This window comes from Lepidochelys olivacea (genome assembly GCF_965140295.1).
Source record: "Lepidochelys olivacea isolate rLepOli2 genome assembly, chromosome: 4".
Taxonomy (NCBI): domain Eukaryota; kingdom Metazoa; phylum Chordata; order Testudines; family Cheloniidae; genus Lepidochelys; species Lepidochelys olivacea.
The window spans coordinates 3,794,879-3,816,070 of record NC_140414.1 but is presented as its reverse complement, the minus strand read 5'-3'; the positions used below and the strand labels follow the sequence as shown (position 1 = coordinate 3,816,070).

Genomic DNA, 21,192 nt, shown 5'->3' with positions numbered 1-21,192 from the left:
AGTGAGGGGTCCTCCTGTAAAGCGTCAGGGGGCCCTGCTGGTTGGAGGAGGGGGTCCCAGGCAAATGGGCTGGCAGATCCTGGTGGAGGGCAGGTGGGGGTCGTAGGCAGGCAATGGGGAAATCCCAGGCAGGCAGTGAAGGACTATAAAATGACTCTACACAAACAGCCCCCCACCCCATTTCTCCTGCCATTTGCAGGAGCAAATCCAGCCATGGGGGAGCAAACAACCCAGGAATGAGAGTTTCCTAGCAGACAGGCATGGAGAGGGCACAGGGAAAAGGAGATAGAGAGACTGACAGGGTCCGTGGGATAAAAGAGTTTTGAAAGAGATTTCCAGCTCTCTCATCTGCCCAGACAGATCTATTACTGCACTGTGGGGAGAATCACTTTTCTGTGGACAAGACGAGGATGAGAGAGAGGAAAACCCAGTTCCTGACTCCATGTCCCTCCTGCTGGGGTGTGGCTGCCGTGGGGTCAGTGTCAGAGGGAATCCTCGAAAGGGACTCCTTTGGTTCTGCTTTTTTCTAGGATTGCGTTCAGAGACTTTGTTTTGGGATGCGGGAGGGAGAAAGGAGGTTAAAAGTGTGTCTGTGGGCCTAGCCTGGCAGGAGGGGCCAGGTGTCTGCTGTAATCCAGAGATTGAGCATTTTCTCAGCACGGCAGAATCTCGGATCTCGCTCTGCAGGGAAAGAGCCTGGGGGAAGCGTGATGTGAAACGAACTAATGCCCGTTCCTAAACTTCCACAACAGCCCTTCTTGCCCGGCTAGGTTGCAGAACGACGCTCATGTTTCCTTCCGGTTCATCCCGTCCTCCCATGGGACAAGGGAGCGACATGGCTGCAGAGGAGCCAGCTCAGGTAGGGATTATTGTGGGGGGTTCTGATCTGTTCCTGCAGGAGGGAGAGGGACAGCAAATACACAGGAGAGGGGAAGGTTTGCACCATCTGGTTTGGAGGTTGGAGCAGGGCAGGAAATGCACAGGGTGGAGAAAGGGAGGAGGCCAGGGGGTGGCAGACCTGCTGGGAGTTGTTTAATAAGTGGCCTAGATTCTGGGAAGAGACCCATGAGGTTCGGAGGTGGAAATGCTCCAATCTGGTGAACAGAAAATAACCTACCTAGATGGGGCTGGGAAAAAGGACCAGACTCGTAGTGCTGGAGCCCGACCCAACTAACCAGCGGGTGCCTTGAAATACGAAGGGGGAAGCCACCAGTCAGGCTTAGGGGAGATTCCCCTGCTTCATATCCAGCTCTAGGAGTGGCTAAGTCATTATGCAAGGTAACCTATTTCTCCTTGTTTTTTCCTGCCCCCCCCCCCCCGCGTTCTTGTTAAACCCTGGATTTGTTCTGGAAATGGGCCACCTTGATTATCATACACATTGTAAGGAGAGTGATCACTTTAGATAAGCTGTTACCAGCAGGAGAGTGGGGTGGGAGGTGGTATTTTTTTCATGATTTGTGTGTATATAAAAAGCTCTTCTACACTTTCCACAGTTTGCATCCGATGAAGTGAGCTGTAGCTCACGAAAGCTTATGCTCAAATAAATTGGATAGTCTCTAAGGTGTCACAAGTCCTCCTTTCCTTTTCACAAGGAGGAGGGTGTTGGGCTTCCTACAAGAGATATCTCCCGAGACCCTGCTCGGGGCAGCATCTCCAAGAATCTAGGGGAATCTAGACAAGGGAGCTCCAGCAGCAGAGCATTGAAACTCAGCCAGGATTACAGATGACACAACTCCTCACTGCTCCGGATTGCCCCGTGCATGGGACAATGGCCTCGGTTGCTGGTGAAAATCCTTGAGACCTGGAGAGTTGCTCCCCCATCCGCATGTGCAATAGCCACAATCTCTCTTCTCTGCAGACTTGGTTTTTTGAGTCCCTCATTCCTGAAGTCACATGACCCCGATTCTTATTTTTCACATTCTGCTTTTCTAGACTATTTAGAGTCTGTTGCTTCTGAATGATAGTTTCTAATTTCCCAGTGTTCTCCACAGCCAGGGATTTTCTTACTCCCTCCCATTGCACTGGACTCACTAGGTTCCCTGGTATTTAAGAACGGCCACACTGGGACAGACCAAAGGTCCATCTAGCCCAGTGTCCTGTCTTCCGACAGTGACCAGCACCGGGTGTCCCAGAGGGAATGAACAGAACAGGGAATCATGAAGTGATTCATCTCCTGTCACCCATTCACAGCTTATGACAAACAGAAGTTAGGGACACCATCCCTGCCCATCCTGGCTAATAACCATTCACGACCTGTCCTCAATAGATTTCTCATGGTGTTTTTTTTTTTTTTTTTGTAACCCTATTATAATCTTGGCCTTCACAACGTCCTCTGGCAAGGAGTTCCCCAGGTTGACTGTGCGTTGTGTGAAGAAATACTTCCTTTTGTTTCTTATAAACCTGCTGCCTATTAATTTGATTGGGAGATTCCTAGTCCTTGTGTTATGAGAAGGAGTAAATGACACGTCCTTATTTACTTTCTCCACGGCAGTTTTGATTTTATAGACCTCTCTCATATCTTCCCTTTGTCTGTTTTACAAGATGAATAGTCCCGGTCTTTTTAATCTTTCCCCGTACAGAAGAGTTTCATACCTGTAATCATTTGGGTTGCCCTTTTCTGAACCTTTTCCAATTCCAGTATATCTTTTTTTGAGATGGGGCAACCACATCTGCAGGCAGTATTCGAGATGTGGGTGTACCGTGGGTTTATATAGAGGCGATATGATATTTTCTGTTGTCTTATCTATCCATTTCAGAATGATTCCCAACATTCTCTTTGCTTTTTGACTGCCGTGGCACACTGAGTTGATGTTTTCAGAGAACTGTGCCCAGTGACTCCAAGATCCCTCTGTTGAGTGGAAACAGCTCATTTAGAGCCCATCATTTTATATGTGTAGTTGGGATTATGTTTTCCAATGGGCTGCAATATGGTGCTATCCTGACACCTCGTCCTGCTGAGATCCTGCATTCAGTGATATCCCTACCCTTCCTGTTCCCGTTCTCATAAAAGAAGAAGAGCATCCAAATGTGTGTTTACCTTCATTCCCTCAACGGTCCTCATGGGAATCCCTGATCAGTTCCAAAGTGTATTAAAACCTTTCTTAAAGGGTTACCTCTTGGTGGTTATCAGGTCCTGTGAGTTTGTAGCCCAGAAAGACCCCCCTCAGTCAGCTCAAACTCAGCTGTTTATCCCCCAAAAGTCTGTTGTCTTCAGTCTCCTGAATGAGGGGAAATCCGTCACTACCCCTTTCTGTGTTGGGTAAACCTTCAAAAGGTGGAGCTCTGCATAACCAGCCTTGAGATCTGGCATTCATCACCCTGTAGTGATACCAGCTTGCACAGGAAACCCATCCCGCAGCCCTTCCTGGTATCATGTGGTGCATCTCGGCATCATAGTCTGTGAAGAATTCATGCTTTCAAGGGCTGGCTTAGATATACAGATAACAGTCATAATTAGGGCAAGAGTTTGCAGGCAATGAAAAGAGAGTAATTGACAAACGTGAGCAATATCTAATCCTTTAAAGCCTGAAAGTGCTTTGGGGGGAGGGGACAGGAGCCGGCTGTGTGGGGGCGGTGGGGCTCAGATACTGGGCATTGAGAGCCTGGAGCCAGCTGTGCGCTGGAGAGACGGGGCATGAGCCAGCTGTGTACAGGGCAGATGAGCAGGGGAGAGGTGCTGTGGACACGGCCACGAGCAGCTGTGAGTGCCGTCCTCTCTGCAGCATGGTGAGAGAGCCTGGCGTCCCACTGCCGATCCCAGACTTGTATGAGTAGGGAAGAAATTGGCATCAAGTCTCAACCGCAGCCAGCCTGTGCCCTGGGGAGGAGACGGGTGTCTCCAGGGAGAAATCTGGGGGATTGTGACCCTGCATGCCCCACCCACCTTCTGATCAGCAATTCCGGATATTAACGGTGATTCCAGAAACAAAGAGTAATTTTGGGAAAAAATGCAGTCCTAGCGACAATTTCCAGAAAACACTGGCCCTGGTTGTAACATTAAATCCGATAGTCTCAAGATCTAGGCCTGTGTTGATCAGATCTGCCACTCTGCCTTCACGGAGTTCACTCTGCTGGTGGGTTCTACCCCTTCCCCCATTCTGTGTCTGCCTTGTCTATTTAGATTGTAACTTCTTCAGGGCACGGGCCATCAACGCTTCTCGGTTTGTACTGTGCCTAGCAAAATGAGGACCCACTGTTAGTTGGCCCTTAGGCACTAAGGTAATGAATATGATTTATAATAATCATCTCCTGGCACTTTGAGCCAAGGAAGCCGGCCTTGGGACGTTACTACTTAAAAGTGAGCTGGGCTTAAAAGCATGGAATATTCTTTGTGACAAGTATCCCACAAATTCCACTGACCTCCCTTGTTTTCTTTGCCTTGAGCAGGGTTTCCAGTTTCCAGAACTGATGTGATCTCTCAGCTGGAACGAGGGGAGGAGTCGTGCGTCCCAGACCTTCATGGCTCTAAGAAAAAAAGTGCTCCCGAGAGCTGCCTGCATAGCTGAGGCATTGGTTAAACCAACCCCAAAACTGTCGGTGAATACAGGAAACATTTGGGATGCCCTACAAAGACCTTGTGAGCTCTCCAAGTTCAGGATTGTTCCCTGCAGATGTAGAATCGTTAGGCAGAGGTCACTCATGGCTTCCCACCTATCCTGACTGACAACTAGCAGCAGGTCCCTCCCCAATCTCGCTGTCCCCTGAGATTTCTTCTGAGATACGGACCCAGAACTGATCCCTTCCTTTCTCTCCTCTGGGGAAGGTTGAAGGGAAAATCAGCTTCTGATAGGTTTGATCTGTCCTGTACACGTTTTCGTTCCTTCATCCCTTTTTCCATTCTTCTCTCTGAGATTTCCTTTCTCTCTGGCGCAGGCAGAGACTTACGTCTGGATTCTCTCGGTCTCCCGTCAGGTGTTGGGATGGTGAGTGAAAACGAGGAGGAACCCCAGCAGGAAGATGCTGAGCGAGTAGAAGCCCATGGGATGTTGTCAGGAAGGTCCAAAGGGAATGATTCTGGGAGCTGTGCACGCCCAGAAAAAACAAAAGCCTGTGAGAGTCAGCAGAGGCCAGAGGAAAACTTCGGTAGCCAGTCAGACCTTATTACACGTGAGAGAATGAACTTGGAAGGAACACGCTACACATGCCTCGAGTGTGGGAACAGCTTCAAAGGGAGTTCGGACCTTCTCACACATCAGAGAATCCACACGGGTGAGAAACCTTACGGATGCCCTGAGTGTGGGAAACACTTCAAGCAGAGCTCACACCTTATTAGACATCGGCAAATCCACACGGGTGAGAAACCTTATGGATGCCCTGAGTGTGGGAAACACTTCAATCGGAGCTCAGACCTTATTAGACATCGGAAAATCCACACGGGTGAGAAACCTTACGGATGCCCTGAGTGTGGGAAACACTTCAAGCAGAGCTCACACCTTATTAGACATCGGAAAATCCACACGGGTGAGAAACCTTATGAATGCCCTGAGTGTGGGAAGCACTTCATTGACAGTTCATCCCTCCTCTCACATCAGCGAATCCACACCGGGGAGAGGCCCTACACATGCTCTGAGTGTGGGAAAAGCTTCAATCGGAGCTCAAACCTGATCAGACATCAGCGAATCCACACGGGAGACACACCCTACACATGCTCTGAGTGCGGGAAAAGCTTCAATCAGCGCTCAACCCTTATTAGACATCAGAAAATCCACATGGGAGTGATCTGTAACAAATGCCTTGACTAGGGCTGGCCAAAGGTATTTTTTTCTTTTAAATCACATTTGCTAATTCCCACTTAGTGATCTGTGCCCCATCTTCACCGTGGTTACTCAGCTCCCCCAGATGAGTTGCCTGCTCCTGCCTTTTGCAGCTCACCCTTCTTTGGGGTCAGTCCTGTGATGTTTTCTATCAACTCCTTTCCTTTTGGGTCGAAGGAGCGTGTGTCCCTCCAGCCAGGAATGTTCATCAGCTCCAGGTGGGGGAGAGAGGTTTGTTCCCAACAAGCTACACTGAGGCAAAAACTACCCGTGCCTTACATCCACTAGGACTGTACATGGCGTTGGCTGCTCAAGTTAGTGATCTTGGTGTTAAAAGACAATTACAGTTGTCGTGCAGATGCAGCCGAGGTGCAGTGGTTGGCATTAGCTTTCCCCTTGACCTGACCTAAACTCCATCACATGTCCTAGTCTAAACAAAGCCTGAGCATCACAGTTATACTGTTCCCCCATTTAAAAACAATTGTTAGTCATCAAGTTCCCCCACCAGGAACATATTGTTTCATTCCCAGTTGTCACAGGTCATCAGAGCGCTGTTGCTTCAGGTTTTCCTGAAGGCAGATATTTTTACTACCGTTTTCCTCCCTTAAAATATATTGAAGTATAACAAAGAGCAGGAATAGAGAAGGGATAGGGAAAAATGTCTTTTCCCCTCTGTAACAACAGAAGAACATAGGGTAAATCAGAGGGATTCTCCATCACCATCTCTATCCCCCTGTTCTTCAGTTGGTAAGGTCAATATTTCCCGAAGGGGCTGGGAAGAGGATTCTCTAGTAAAGGATTTGGAACTAAGCAAAAGACCCATTCATTTGCCTCCCAAAGCAGTTGTGGCCCATGCCCTGCAGGAGGTTGCTCCTGAAGATCTTCCCTTCCTAATCAGGTGCATGTTGCCTCTTATTTGGGAAATGCAATCCCTTCCTAGGTAGAGATGGGAAAAATGGAAGTGACATTTCTGTTCAGCTCACTCCTGGGAGATGCTGTAAATGTGTAGGAAATGGCATCCATGAGGAATGTGATAGAGCTGCAGAAAGACACCCATTTTGAGTAGATACCTGACATTTGGTGTCTTAGAGGGATTCTAAGGCGCACCTGAATTTAGTCCCTTATTTAAATCTGTGCCACCAGATTAAAGAAACAAAAGGGCATATTTGGGGGAGTTCTACCTCAGTATCGCTACTGGTATGTTGTGTGGTTGGTGAAGAATTCTACGCCAGAGCCGTGTAAAATTGCTACAACTAAGGTCAAAGATTTGACAAGAACTCAGGTAGAAATGAGAGGTTTTAGTGGTTGATTTTCACCCCAGAGATGGACGCTATGGTGACCTGTGGCCAAGGTAAACTGTTTTTAGAATTGCTCACACTTCTAAAGGATGCCATGATGAAACTGGGAACAACTGTCTTTTACCATTTGGATCCCAAGTTTCCTGAAGCACAGAGAGAAACAGCTGATTCCTTCAGAGCCATGCCATGCCTATGGGTCCCAAACTGGCTGCCTTGCTGGACAAGAAGCACTTCCGTGTTGGTTAAATGATGGTAGCCAATGAGGGAATGTAACAGATTCCAAGTTCAGACTGCAGGATACATGAATGCTGAGTCCAGAGTCTGTGGTTTGGTCTCTTAGTTTTGCTCTTGAGTCTAATGCATGTGTCTCACTTTTCCGCCTCCTGCTACTCTGAAAGATTAGAAAGTGTGAAAGTAGAGCACAGGTGGTTTTTCTCATGATGCAGCCTTCCCACGTAGTGTGAGACCCCTTCCACCCACACAGGTGAGCCAGAGAGTTCCCCAGGGCTCTTGTTCGCAAAGCAAAGATGTCACATTAGGCAGGAGATGTCAAGATCTACAATGGTGATGGGCGAGTGATGGGAGCTTTTCTGGGTGGTTGTTGTTTGGTTGTTTTTTTTCCACGTAATTTTTGTTTTGTTTTTGCAACTAGTTCTTTTTATAGCTGCTGAGACCCCTTGTCCTTTTGAGCACAGCTTTTTAACCCTCAGCCCTGGCTCTGGAAACCTCAGAACCGGCTTTGCGTTTTTTTTTTCATGTTTGCTATCTTTGGAGTTCGCAGGAGTTCCCCAGGGCTCTTCTTCGCAAAACAAAGATGTCACATTAGGCAGGAGATGTCAAGATCTACAATGGTGATGGGCGAGTGATAGGAGCTTTTCTGGGTGGTTGTTGTTTGGTTGTTTTTTTTCCATGTAATTTTTGTTTTGTTTTTGCAACTAGTTCTTTTTATAGCTGCTGAGCCCCCTTGTCCTTTTGAGCACAGCTCTTTAACCCTCAGGCCTGGCTCTGGAAACCTCAGAACCGGCTTTGCGGTTTTTTTTTCATGTTTGCTATCTTTGGAGTTCGCACATCCACACGACATGCGGTTCACAGCAACGGATACTTTGAGAAACCTGCTGGGTGAAGCAGGCCTTTTCCAAACTGACATTGGCCCAAATTCTGCCTCAATTCAGCTGGATTGGGACACGTCTGTGTCAAAGGAGTGGTTCACACCTGATTTGCCCAGAGACCTCAGAGGAGGGGTAGTTAGATATAGGATAAGTAGGAATCGACAACAATGAAGTTAAATATAAAGGTGAAAGACCCTCACCTTGCAGGTCAACAAGCCTGTTCTGTTCTTTCCCTCCAATGCATCTGGCACTGGTCGCTCTCAGGTAGCACACTGGGCTTGACGGACCATTGGTCTGACCCAGTCTATGACCTGTCGTGCGTTCTTATGTAAGCCCTCTGCGGCCTTGTCTACACGGGCAAGTTTCTGCACAGGAAAGCAGCTTTCTGCGGTGTAACTCCCGAGGTGCGCACGCAGATTTTGTGATGCATGATAGAAAGGGGCCATGACAGGGACACACTGCCCTGTGGGGTCAAAGTCAAGGAGCTGTGACACGCCTACCACACGGTGCAGGAGGCAAACTGCTGCTCCATATTGGGGGCTAACTAACCCCAGCATCACGGCAAGAATCTACCTAGCAGCTGGAGAAAAAATATGTATGAGAGTCAAAGACACCCCCACATGGCCTATCTCTTCCCCAATCTCAACACCTGGAAGACTGTCTGGAAGACTCAGAATTTGAACTGCGGAGATTGGTCCCAGGCTGAGAGGGAATTCAGTCTGTGTATTAAGAACTCAACATTGCCTGGAGCAACCAGTAAGTGAGAAAAGCTGTTTGATCCAATTCTTGCTTAGTATTTTCAAATTAGAGTTTAGACTGGGAGTCTGTTTTCATTTGTTATGTAACCACTTTTGACCTCTGTGACCAACAGTTAGACTCAGTTAAAATCTAACTTTCTGTAGTTAATAAACTTATTTTAATATTTTATACTTACTCCTGAGTTTGTCCAAAGTGTTTGGGAAAGTTGCTCACATGACAAAAGCTGGTGCATGTCCCCTTTATTTTTGATGAAGTGGCGAACTAATTAATGAGCTTACACTTTTCAAGAGAAGGCCATGAGTCGTGTAAGATGGTACATTTCTGAGGTGCAAGGCTGAGAGCTGGGGAGATATGCTGGTGTCTCTGTATAATTGAGGAGTGGCTTATAGAGCATTCATGCAACTGAGTTGGGTGCTTTGCTGCATGTTGTTGGCCAAATGATCATAGAATCCTAGGATATCGGGGTTGGAAGGGACCTCAGGAGGTATCTAGTCCAACCCCCTGCCCAGAGGAGGACCAATCCCCAACTAAATCATCCCAGCCAGGGCTTTGTCAAGCCTGATCTTAAAAACTTCTAAGGAAGGAGATTCCACCACCTCCCAAGGTAACCCATTCCAGTGTTTCACCACCCTCCTAGTGAAAAAGTTTCTCCTAATATCCAAGCTAAATCTCCCCCACTGCAACTTCACCATTACTCCTTGTCCTGTCATCTGCTGTCACTGAGAATAGTCTAGATCCGTCCTCTTTGGATCCACCTTCATTTAGTTCAAAGCAGCTATGACATCCCCCCTCATTCTTCTCTTCCGTAGACTAAACAATCCCAGTTCCCTCAGCCTCTCCTCATAAGGCATGTGTTCCAGACCCCGAATCATTTTTGTTTCCCTTCACTGGACTCTCTCCAATTTCTCCACATCCTTCTTGTAGTGTGGGGCCCAAAACTGGACACAGTACTCCAGATGAGGCCTCACCAATGTCGAATAGAGGGGAACGATCACATCCCTCGATCTGCTGGCAATGCCCCTACTTATACAGCCCAAAATGCCATTGGCCTTCTTGGCAACAAGGGCACACTGTTGACTCATCTCCAGCTTCTCATCCACTGTCACCCCAGGTCCTTCTCTGCAGAACTGCTGCCGAGCCATTCGGTCCCTAGTTTGTAGCGGTACATTGGATTCTTCCATCCTAAGTGCAGGACTCTGCACTTGTCCTTTGTTGAACCTCCTCAGATTTCTTTTGGCCCAATCCTCCAATTTGTCTAATTAAGAGTCCTGCAGTTAGGACGGAAGAACCCAATGCACAGCTACAGACTAGGGACCGAAAGGCTCGGCAGCAGTTCTGCAGAGAAGGACCTAGGGATGACAGTGGACGAGAAGCTGGATATGAGTCAAGAGTGTGCCCTTGTTGCCAAGAAGGCCAATGGCATTTTGGGCTGTATAAGTAGGGGCATTGCCAGCAGATCGAGGGACGTGATCGTTCCCCTCTATTCGACATTGGTGAGGCCTCATCTGGAGTACTGTGTCCAGTTTTGGGCCCCACGCTACAAGAAAGATGTGGAAAAATTGGAGAGAGTCCAGCGAAGGGCAACAAAAATGATTAGGGGACTGGAACACATGACCTATGAGCAGAGGCTGAGGGAACTGGGATTGTTTAGTCTACAGAAGAGAAGAATGAGGGGGGATTTGATAGCTGCTTTTAGCTACCTGAAAGGTGGATCCAAAGAGGATGGATCTAAACTATTCTCAGTGATAGCACATGACAGGACAAGGAGTAATGGTCTCAAGTTGCAGTGGGGGAGGTTTAGGTTGCATATTAGGAAAAACTTTTTCACTAGGAGGGTGGTGAAACACTGGAATGGGTTACCTCGGGAGGTGGTGGAATCCCCTTCCTTAGAAGTTTTTAAGGTCAGGCTTGACAAAGCCCTGGTTGGGATGATTTAACTGGGAATTGGTCCTGCTTCAAGCAGGGGGTTGGACTAGATGACCTTCTGGGGTCCCTTCCAACCCTGATATTCTATGATTCTATGATTCTCTGTGTGCTGTGTGGGTTTGTGTGTGGGTCTGATTTTTGTTAATGCCTACAAGGGGCTGTTCAGTGTGTGATTTTCTCTTTCTCTCTCTGTTTGTATCTTCATGTGTAAATTCACTGGAATGTTTAAAAATATCCACAGCTTTGCCAATTTTCACCAGGAATTTTTCTCAGTCAACAAATTCTCACTTGTTCCCTACCGAAGTGTTCACTCTTGGATGGCATCAAATTAACCTATGAAATTCTGAACTGAAACCTCACCTGCTTTTCAGGGATTCTTCCTTAGACTCAGAGGATCAAGAGCTGGAAAATTCACCTAATTCAGTTTAAAGGCAAAGCTTCACTGAGAGTTGAAATTCCAAGCCCTTGTTTACAAAATGAGAAAAAGAGCCAGGGGAAGCACTTCCTTTTGATTCACAGAATAAAACGTTTGTCATTTAAGGGTTTGTTTCCCATATTTTAAAACCACAAGGGGTCTTCGTAAACACCCAGTCTGACCTCTTGTCTAGCACGGGCCCGATACCTGCCCCCGAAGAATTCCTTTTCAACTAGAACAGATCCGTTTAAAAAAAAAATAGATCCAATTTTGATTTGAAAATTTCCAGGAATGGAGACTCCACCAGGACTCTGGGTAAGATTTTCAATGGTTAATTCCCTTCCCTGTCAGAAAGCATGCCTTATTTCCAATCTGAATATGTCTAGCTTCACTTCCAGCCATTGGCTCACATTATACATTTGTCTGTTAGATTGAAGAGCCTGTTTGTAAGTATTGTTCCCCATGTAGGTACTTAGGGAGTGAGAGCGTCATCCCCTAAACCTTTTCTGAGCTCTTTGTGACTATCACAGCAAGGCGGGGGTTTTAAGCCTTTCATCCTTCTCATGGCTCTTCTTTCTCCTCTCAAATGTTTCATCCTCCTTCTTGAACTGGGGACCTCAGTACTGGATGAAGTGGGCACAACAAATACAGAGGTAAAAAAGACCTTTTGACTCCTAGCTGAGATCCCACTGTTGCTGTATACGTGGCTGACATTCCTTGTTCCTAGATGTACACGCTCCCGTTTAGCCTTAGCCACAGGAAATAGTCATCAGCACCACCTCAGCTCTCCGTTCTGAGATTTACTTCTCACTCCCTAGATGCCAAAATATCTCCTTAGGATTCTAGATGGCTGTCCTCCACTGGCTGGATCAGATGTTCCTGCTTCCCCTCAGTAATCTTCAGATGATCCGTGTTCTCCAGAGCTTACCCTCCCAGACAGGACTGAACAACCTTAGCTTATAACTAGACCACCCGTGACCTCAACTAGGTGCCCTGAATGCACCACTTTTGAATTCCCTCCAAGTTCTAGCATAGAAATGCGAAGCAGTTGGTGTTGTAATGTTACAGGAGAGGTTGAAATGAGTCTATTTCTCATGTAGAAGGCAATGATTGTGTCAGGAAGGGGATTTGAACGCCCACCTGCATATGGAGCCCAGAACACAAATGACGGAAAGACACAGCCTTGAGTTTGACACGTTAGACCACTCGGCCAGCCTGTCACTGTTAGTCAAGCCACTTATCAATCACAGTTTTCTTTAACTTGTTGTGAACTTTCCAGGGAGGTGGAGATGGCATATCTCTTTCAACTTCTAGAGACTTTCTAAAGCACAAGCGATTTTTATATGTCATCTCCCTGCTCCCTTTTTAAGGGAATAAAAGATGATTGCTACCATTCTGAGAAAGTAATGTTGAACCTCAAACTCCTGCCTGGTGGGCCAGACGGCCAAGCAACCAGCACCCACAACTTCTACCACCTTTTGTTTCCAAAATAGCTCAGCCCTCAGTGTGTTGAGCCTTTCTGAAAATCTGGCCAAAATGTTTATTGCCCAAATGGGAGCTGAGTTCTTCTGAAAATCTGGCTCTAGGGGTGGGGGTGAGACCTTCTGAAAATTCTGGCCCATGTGTCTGGAAACTCTAAGAACCTTCAGAACTTTTATCGTGTGCTAGAACCTGATGAGAAAACCTTCCTTCTGTCGAACTCAGCAGAGATTTTCTCATTGACTTACAATCACAATGTTTCATCTTGATCCCAGATTTAGGTATCAACAAAATGCATTGATTGTATTTTTACAAGCAGTGTGAAACAAACACGCCTAGTTGGACAGAGGGATAGAAGTAGGTCTGCCACTAAACCACATTGCCTTTCATCAGTAGCTACCTGAGCAAGGTAGAAACCAGTGGCCAACAGGTGAAAGGCCCATCGTCTATGCTTAGAACACGACAGCAGCTAGCCCTCAGGAATGGAAGAGGCTAATGGTCAGTTTTGCTGAGATGGTTACTTCCAAAGATTGGTATATAGAGTGGGATGAAAGTTTTTTGAGTGAATATTTTATTTGCTGAAAGAATTTGGTTGACCCCAAATGATTTTTTGGTTTTGTTTCAGCAAGAAAACTGACATCTTGGGTCAACGTGAGTGTCTATTACTGTTGTTACAACATTGGTTAGGCTAGCTAGCAAGGGGGAACAAGAATTTGCACCTGTCTATTTGTGGACAACGAAGTGCACAGTGGAAACATGCCCATATTCTGCTCCTAGTCAATGGGAAGCTTTGATTTTGATATGGTCTCCAAAGCCCTTGCCAAGATCACGTAGAAGATGGGGGAGTCAGGGAAAAAACGTCAATTTGTTCAAATTGCAAGAGAAGAATAAATTAAGGTGTTTTGCAATAAAGTCACTTTTCCCTGACTGGGAATTGAACCCAGGCCGTGGTGGTGAGAGCGCCAAATCCTAACCACTAGACCACCAGGGAGAAGATGGGGCTGTTGTTCTTCTCAGCTGTGCTACACTTCCTTAGGCTATTTTCTCTCCAATTTCTGAAGCTGCTCCTTTGTCCATTCCCTGAGCGGCTAAGAGCAGAGCGGGCAGGAACCCCTGTGCTCAGGGTCACAACCTGAGCCCAACCCAAGCCACTGAAACAAACTCAAATGATGCGTCAGCTTCCTCCACTAGGATCACAGAGCAACACAAAGAAAACCCAGGAGGAACAATCCTTCTCTGCCTTCACTGACCCCATTGCAACCCTCTCAGCAGCCGACCTGGACATTGAGCTGACAGGAACTTTGGCATAGAGAGCAAGGGAGGGAGTTTGCTCCCCCTCATTGTGAGCTGATTGCATTCTGACTCCATGTAACGGGGCTCTGAGCTTTGCCATCTTCTGAATTCTGTGTCCTAACTGTGATCATCCGCCCTTCCTTCAGTTACTTTGGGTTCTGCTGTTGTTCACCATTTCTGAGTGGAGATTTTAAATCACGGCTATTTCCTCGTTAGCATGTCATGGGCTATTAGCAGTAGGAGGAAAAATCACTTTTTGTAGTGGTAAACAGGGTGGCCCATTTCAAACAGTTCTCTGTGAGTTCAATCCTTGAGGGGGCCATTTAGGGATCTGGGGCAAAAATTGGGGATTGGTCCTGCCTTGAGCAGTGGATTGGACTAGATGACCTCCTGAGGTCCCTTCCAACTCTGCGATTCTGTGAAAGGACATGTCAGAGGGCAGGGGACTTGACAAAGCCCTGTCTGGGATGATTTAGTTGGGGTTGGTCCTGCTTTGAGCAGGGGGTTGGACTAGATGACATCCTGAGGTCCCTTCCAACCCTGATCTTCTATGATTTTAAGGCAACCCCCATCTTTTCATGGACTCTGTATATATCTCTTCCTGCTGTATTTTCCACTCCATGCATGTGATGAAGTGGGTTTTAGCCCAGGAAAGATTACGCCCAAATAAATTTGTTAGTCTCCAAAGTGCCACAAGTCCTCCTCATTGTTTTTGCTGATACAGACTAACACGGCTACCACTCTGAAAGGAAATCAAGCCACTAGGTAGGCAGAAGAAGAAGCGGAGAGGGATGCGGTGGGGTAAATGAAAGCAGAGGAGGATTGTTCCTCTTTTGTGTTCCTCTTGGGATTCTGATGGAGGAACCTAAATCGTAATTTGAGCTTGTTTCAATGCTTTTCCTTGAGCTCAGGTTATGAGCACAGGGGTTCCTTCACTCTCTGTTCCTGTCCCCTCTGAAATGGGGAATGGACCATTTCATAGAATCATAGAATATCAGGGTTGGAAGGGATTTCTTTAACTGGAGAGCAAGTAGCCTTAGAAAGCATAGAGGAGCTGAACCAAAAAACCCTACATTACCCCCCCTTATGGTCTACTGCAGGGGTAGTCAACTATTTTTTGTCAAGGTCCAAAATCTCAGTCAAGATATGATCAAGGTCCAGACTCCAGAGAAAATAATTTTATTTACTTATTATTATGATTTTTAAAAAGATTTCAGGGTCCATTAAAAATTTCTGGCGGTCTAGAGTTGGCCCATGGTACACCTGTTGAGTACCCTTGGTCTACTGGTTAGGAGTCTCGTTGATGCTGCCTTGCTTCCATCCTCAGTCAGGGAAAGAAACTTCTCGACACAATTCTCCATTCAGTCTTCACTGCAAATTAAAAAAAACCTCAGAACTTTCACCCCAATAGCTTATTATCTGGCTGTTTTCTGCCCTGTCCTGTATAAACACCAAAAGGGGCCTTTTTAAAAACCAAAGACTTTGAGATGGGGGCGAACTGGCTGACTCCAGCTGCCTATCTCTATTCACTTGTGTGCTGAATTGAATGAATCTCTTTGGATACACAGCAATCGTGAAGCATAAATCTGCTTCAGTGGATATAGTAGAAGTGATATTGCCTTAATAACACCTGGCTTTTTTCAAAACCAGCAATAGCCACAAGAGGTCCCAGAATCCTCTGAGATTGCCTCCAGCTGACAAAGGGGCCCATTTTTCAGCTAGGAATTCAACTTCTTTGTTCCATTTTCTCTGCTTTGAGTCTCTTTCCGCTTGTCTCAGGTAGTGTGGCGAGCAAACGCGCAGGTGGGTGAGATAATATCTTTGACTGGGCCAGCTTCTGTTGGGGACAAAGACAAGCTTTTCTGGGACCTGCATGGCTACAACTACGTAGCAAATGCTCATAAGCCATGAATTAGTTCTTCTTTCACACTGGAATGCATCGCTTTTGGTGTGACACCAAGAAATTATTTATTAGCCCGTATAACCGTTTCTTCTCCACATGTTGAGATTATCTTTCGCCTGTAATGCCATCACGTATTAAAATTCCAAATGGCCAATTAGCAAGCACCAAAATAAAGAACAGCCAATTATTAATCTGCCTCACCCCTAGCCCTGCCCAGGATCTCTGCATTGGTTTAGGAAATATTTTCACATAGATATTTGCAAATTGGGAAGTTTTAATTGTGTCAGCTTCCGTCTAGAAAGAGAGAGTGGTAAGCTAAATTGCTCCAACACAGATTTCCCCATCTATGTGAAAGAAAGAATTAGAAAGAAGTAAGGAAAGTGAATCCAAGGTAAATGATTCTGACCTTTCCTTTGAAATGCTCGGTGCAATAAATCAGTGAATATTCCCATAAGTAAACTCCCGTAAGTGACAGAAAAGAGGGCATAGGAAAAGGCTGTCAAATGTTGTGTTAAACTTTAATTCATGAGCAAAATTGTGTGGCCATTAAATTACAACCCTAAAATATCGTCAAAGGAAAGAAAAAGGAACAAAAAGTGTGGGAAATACGGGTGTATTTCAGCAAAGGGCTTGGAATGGAGGAAGACCAAAACTGATCAGTCGGGGAAAAGGCACTGTTTCTGCCTAGTTTTAAACCAGGGATACTTTACGTGTGAAGCAAACATGATAACCACCACACTACACTACAATCTGTGACAGAAACGAATTGTACCAATTTGCCCTTCTCACAATGAGGCCAAAACGCAGGCAAATCTCGTAAGCAAGAAACCTCACATCCACTCCACTTCTCCATGGACATTTCCCTGCCAGCTCCTCGGGAGCAACCAACAAGACAAGAAACCAAAATGCAGTAAAATCCAGGGCACGTTTCCCACCACAGGTTTCATTGACTGCGAAGGGTCATGTAGAAATGTTTTGCCTTTTCATACCTGAAGACTTGGTTATTCTCTCCTTCCCTGAACTGGAATGGAAAGCGAGGAGATAGGTGTGAGAACAAGCACTCCTAAGCAAAGGAAACAAGGCACCCAGCATATAACCCATCAGCAGGAGATTAAAACCTGGGCTACACTACACAGTTAGGCCCGCCGACAGCATTTTACGTTGTCCTAATTACCTCACGGTGCACACTACAGCCTTGTCCCATCTATGTAAGTGCCCTGGTACACCCACATGGTAACTCCAGCTCCTCAAGAGGCACGGGGATTGTGTTGGGGTCGTTAGGACAACCCAGTATCTGTGTAGACACTGCCTTACTCACAGGGGCTGCTGGCTGTCTTGCCAATGTCATGGCTTCCGGCTGGCTACCTTCATGGCTGCCCTCCGCTCCCTGATCCCAGCGGGGCTGCACTTGCCTGGCTCCTCGCAGGGCTGCTGCACGAAAGCTCCCGGCTCCCAGCGCAGGGAGCCGAGAAGCCTGAGCCCTTGGCCCCCGCCCCCACTCCTGGCTGGGAGCAGGCAGGCAAGAAGCCCAGGTGGCCGGCTCCCACTCCAGGGAGGAGGTGGGGAGTCAAGAGCCCAGGGGGCAGCTGGGCTCCCAGTGGGCAGCTGCGCGGAGTGAAGAGCCCCGTTTCTCAGCCCCCCCACACTGCCCCTCTTCATTCAGTGGAAGCACTCCTGGTGAAGACACACTCCGCCGACAGAAGGAGGGGAGTGGGGACAAACTCAAATTAAGCTTCTGCTTCCTCCATCACGATCACAAGAGAAACTGAAAGAAAACTCAAGAGGAACAAGCCTCCTCTGCTTTCATGCGCCCCCATCACAACCCTCCCTGCTTTGTTTTCTGCCTGCATTTCCTTTTGAAACTGCAACGGCTGCTCCAGAAAACGATCATGTCTCTGAATTCACAGCAACATTCTGAGGATGATAAAAGTATGAAGGAATTCATGGTCCTTTATGACATAATAATAATTAATAATTAATACATTATTATTTGTATTGCAAGATTAATCTTTCCGTTTTGCAGATTCAGCTCCACATTGATTCTTGTTGCTCTTTGCAATGTATCTATCTATCTTGGCAACAGTATTTGCTGTTGTTTCAGGTGGAGCACTCAGCGTGTTACGTTTTTCTGACAATCTGTGTCTCGAAAATTCTAGCCAATATGCCTGGAACTTCCAAGAACCGTCAAATTATGAAGGAATTCCAGGTCCTTTTTCACATTACCATTTATCAGTCGTTATTATTTGTAGAGCAAAGATTAATCTTTCATTTTTTTAGATCCAGCTCTACGCTGATTCTTGTTGCTATTTGCCATGTATCTATAGCTATCTAGCTATAAAGGCAACCGGTTTTTGCTCTTGTTTCTTTGTATTTGTACACTGCAACTTTTCAGCCCAAGCCACAAGACCCTGATTAATGTGACACCAGCCAGCCATGGGTGATTCATTGCACTGTAGACATATCCCAACGTTATGTCTCCACAGCGATTCAAACACCCAGGGCACCTGTCTCAGAGCCCGGGGCAGCTGACTCAGGCTTCTGGGGCTGCAGCTGCAGGGCTATAAAATGACAGTGGAGACAGATGGGCTTGAGCTCAATCTCTGAGGTCCCATGAGGGGTGAGGGTTTCCAAACCCAGGCTTCAGCAGGAACACCAGTATCTGCACCCCACTTTTCAGCCCCACAGCTTGAGCTCCAGAAGCCCACATCAGGTGACCCAGGCCAGCCCTGCTGCCATCTTTATCCCGGGAGAGAGGGACTCTACGGGGACGTCTCCATTGCAGTGTCAGCCCAGGGGTGGCAGGCTGTGCTCAAAGCAGCACCCTGGAAGCCCCATAGTCACCACTCTCATAGAATTAAGGTACGATTTGTGCAGAGTCGGCCTGGTGAGCTATCATTGTAAAAGTCGTGATCTGTTGAAGGCTAATACCTGGGTGGATGGTGTGCGCTAGGCTTGTCTGGGAAGTGGTGGAGTTTTGCTCTGGGTGCGTCACTGAAATATGTGATGAGGCTGGGAAATGGCCACCGCCAGCCTTTCCGGTGTGACGCTGGAGGAGCCAGACTCGCTGCTGGCCCAGTGAAGGTATCCACGCTCCCAAGGACTCTCCCAGGAACCGTGTACAATGTTTTCCCACTAAGACCTTGCCAAGGGAAGCAGAGAGAAAATCTTTGACTTGCCTCCTTCAGAACAGCTTGGCCTAGACACTCTAGCTGTGGGTCACTGTCGTGGCCTTGCTGAGAACAGGGGCATTTTAATAATTTGGGGAGGTCCCAGGGTGTTTGGGGGAAGATTATGAGGCTGTTACCTTTTGAGTTAAAAGCTAAGAAATACAGAACGAGACAATTCTTTCATACATCTGGCCTTTAGACATATTTCATTTAAAGCAGGGGGTCTAACATGCTGTGAGAAAGTGGAAATGTTGGAAGCTCAAATAATTCAGTTTTTTCTAGGTCTCGTGCGTGTGTAAATGGCACAACATGTTAATTTATAAGCACGTCGTTCTTAACTTCATTAAATATTATGTGGTGTATTAACTATATCAAATGGGTTGTACAATACAATGACTTTTCCATGCGTTGCCCAAAACATATTTTTTAATATTATTTAAATGCACCGAACTCCTTGAACATAAAGTTGTTTATTTCATTCCTGTGCAGTGTGTTGGTAGCTCAGTTAATTGAGTTTGTCACTCTGTGTGTGTGTGAGGTACAACACAATAATTTAGTGATGCTGAAAACGTTCCCTTCTCCCTCCGGAACTGCCTTGGAATCACCTTCCCTTTGTAGATGAATCTACTCCTGTGTCTGTATGAGGAAAATATGGTTTCTATGAAAAAAACTCATTGTTTATTTAGAAGGACTGACACCAAACGGCCACACTATGGGGATACAACACCATGAGTAAGAACAGGAGGACTTGTGGCACCTTAGAGACGAACAAATTTATTGGAGCATAAGCTTTCGTGAGCTACATCAGATGCACGCAGTGGAAAATACAGTGGGGAGACTCCTATACACAGAGAACATGAAACAATGGGGGTTACCCTACACACTGTAACGAGAGTGATCAGGTAAGGTGAGCTATTACCAGGAGGAGAGCCGGGTGGGGTGGGGGGAACCTTTTGTAGTGATCATTGGAATTAATTTGCAAACTGGATACAGTTAACTTAGGCTTGAATACAGACTGGGAGTGGATGGGTCATTACAAAAAGTAAAACACTATTTCCCCATGTTTATTTCCCGCCCCCACTGCTCTCACATGTTCTTGTCAACTGCTGGTAATGGCCGACCTTGATTACCACTGGAAATCAGAGAAAAAAAGAAGAGAGCAGAGTGGTTTCTAGACACCCACCCATCCATCTAATACAGACACACAGACTTTTCTAAGGCATTAACTTTTCCTTCTCCTTTATGATTCTTTAATGTCTCTGGAAATACCAATTCCTAGAGGCCCCTTTCACAGAGCAAACAACCACAGAGCAATGAGAAAGCTGGGGGCTGCCAGGTTGTTGAGGGCAAGTCTTGAAAGGGATGCCCAAACAATCCAGCTGGATCCCCGGCAACCAGATGTGCGGATTAGCTGCACAGCTGTGGCTGCTGCTCTGAGGGGAGCGGCATAAACTATCTGCCTGTGGATGCAGCCCACCAGCTGGTTCTCCTGGGGCAGATGGTGAGTGGTTGGGCAGGGATGCTGCACCGGCTCGGGTCTGAAATATGAACAGGGGTCTAAGGAACCTCAGCATCACAGTCATCAGGAGTCCAAGCTGCTTGGGGTGAGCTTGTGGGCAATGGCCCAACTGGATTGTTTGTGCATCCCTTTCGCCACGTCCCTTGTGATCCACCAGGGCTTGCAGCACCATGGAAGAGTACCCCTTGCGGTTTATGCAGTGGCCGCCCCGCTGTTCTGGGGCCAAGAGAGGGATATGCGTTATGTCTATCGCCCCGCCGCAGTCAGGGAACCCCAGCGCATTAAAGCCATCCACACTGGTCTGCACATTTCCCAAAGTCACAACCCTTGATAGCAGCTGATCAATGATTGTGTTGGCTATTTGGATCACAGCAGGCCCCACAGAAGATTTGCCCACTCTAAACTTATTCCCGACTGACCGCTAGATGTCGGGCGTTGCAAGCTTCCGCAGGGCTATGGCCACTCACTTCTCAACTGTGAGGGCAGCTCTCATTTTGGTGTCTTTGCACTTCAGGGCAGGAGACAGCAAGTCGCAAAGCTCCATGAAAGTGGCCCTAACGCATACAAAAGT

General features: G+C 46.9%; 1 protein-coding gene across 1 annotated transcript; it reads left to right on the top strand.

Annotated features, from left to right (window-relative positions):
• Positions 1-4,919: 4,919 nt before the first annotated feature.
• LOC311520112 (uncharacterized protein) lies at positions 4,920-14,049 on the top strand (the record flags this gene model as incomplete). Its single annotated transcript, XM_084627352.1, has 3 exons — positions 4,920-5,653; positions 13,365-13,390; positions 13,931-14,049. The coding sequence occupies 3 exons, from the start codon at positions 4,920-4,922 to the stop codon at positions 14,047-14,049; spliced, it is 879 nt and encodes a 292-aa protein (XP_084483478.1).
• Positions 14,050-21,192: the final 7,143 nt, after the last annotated feature.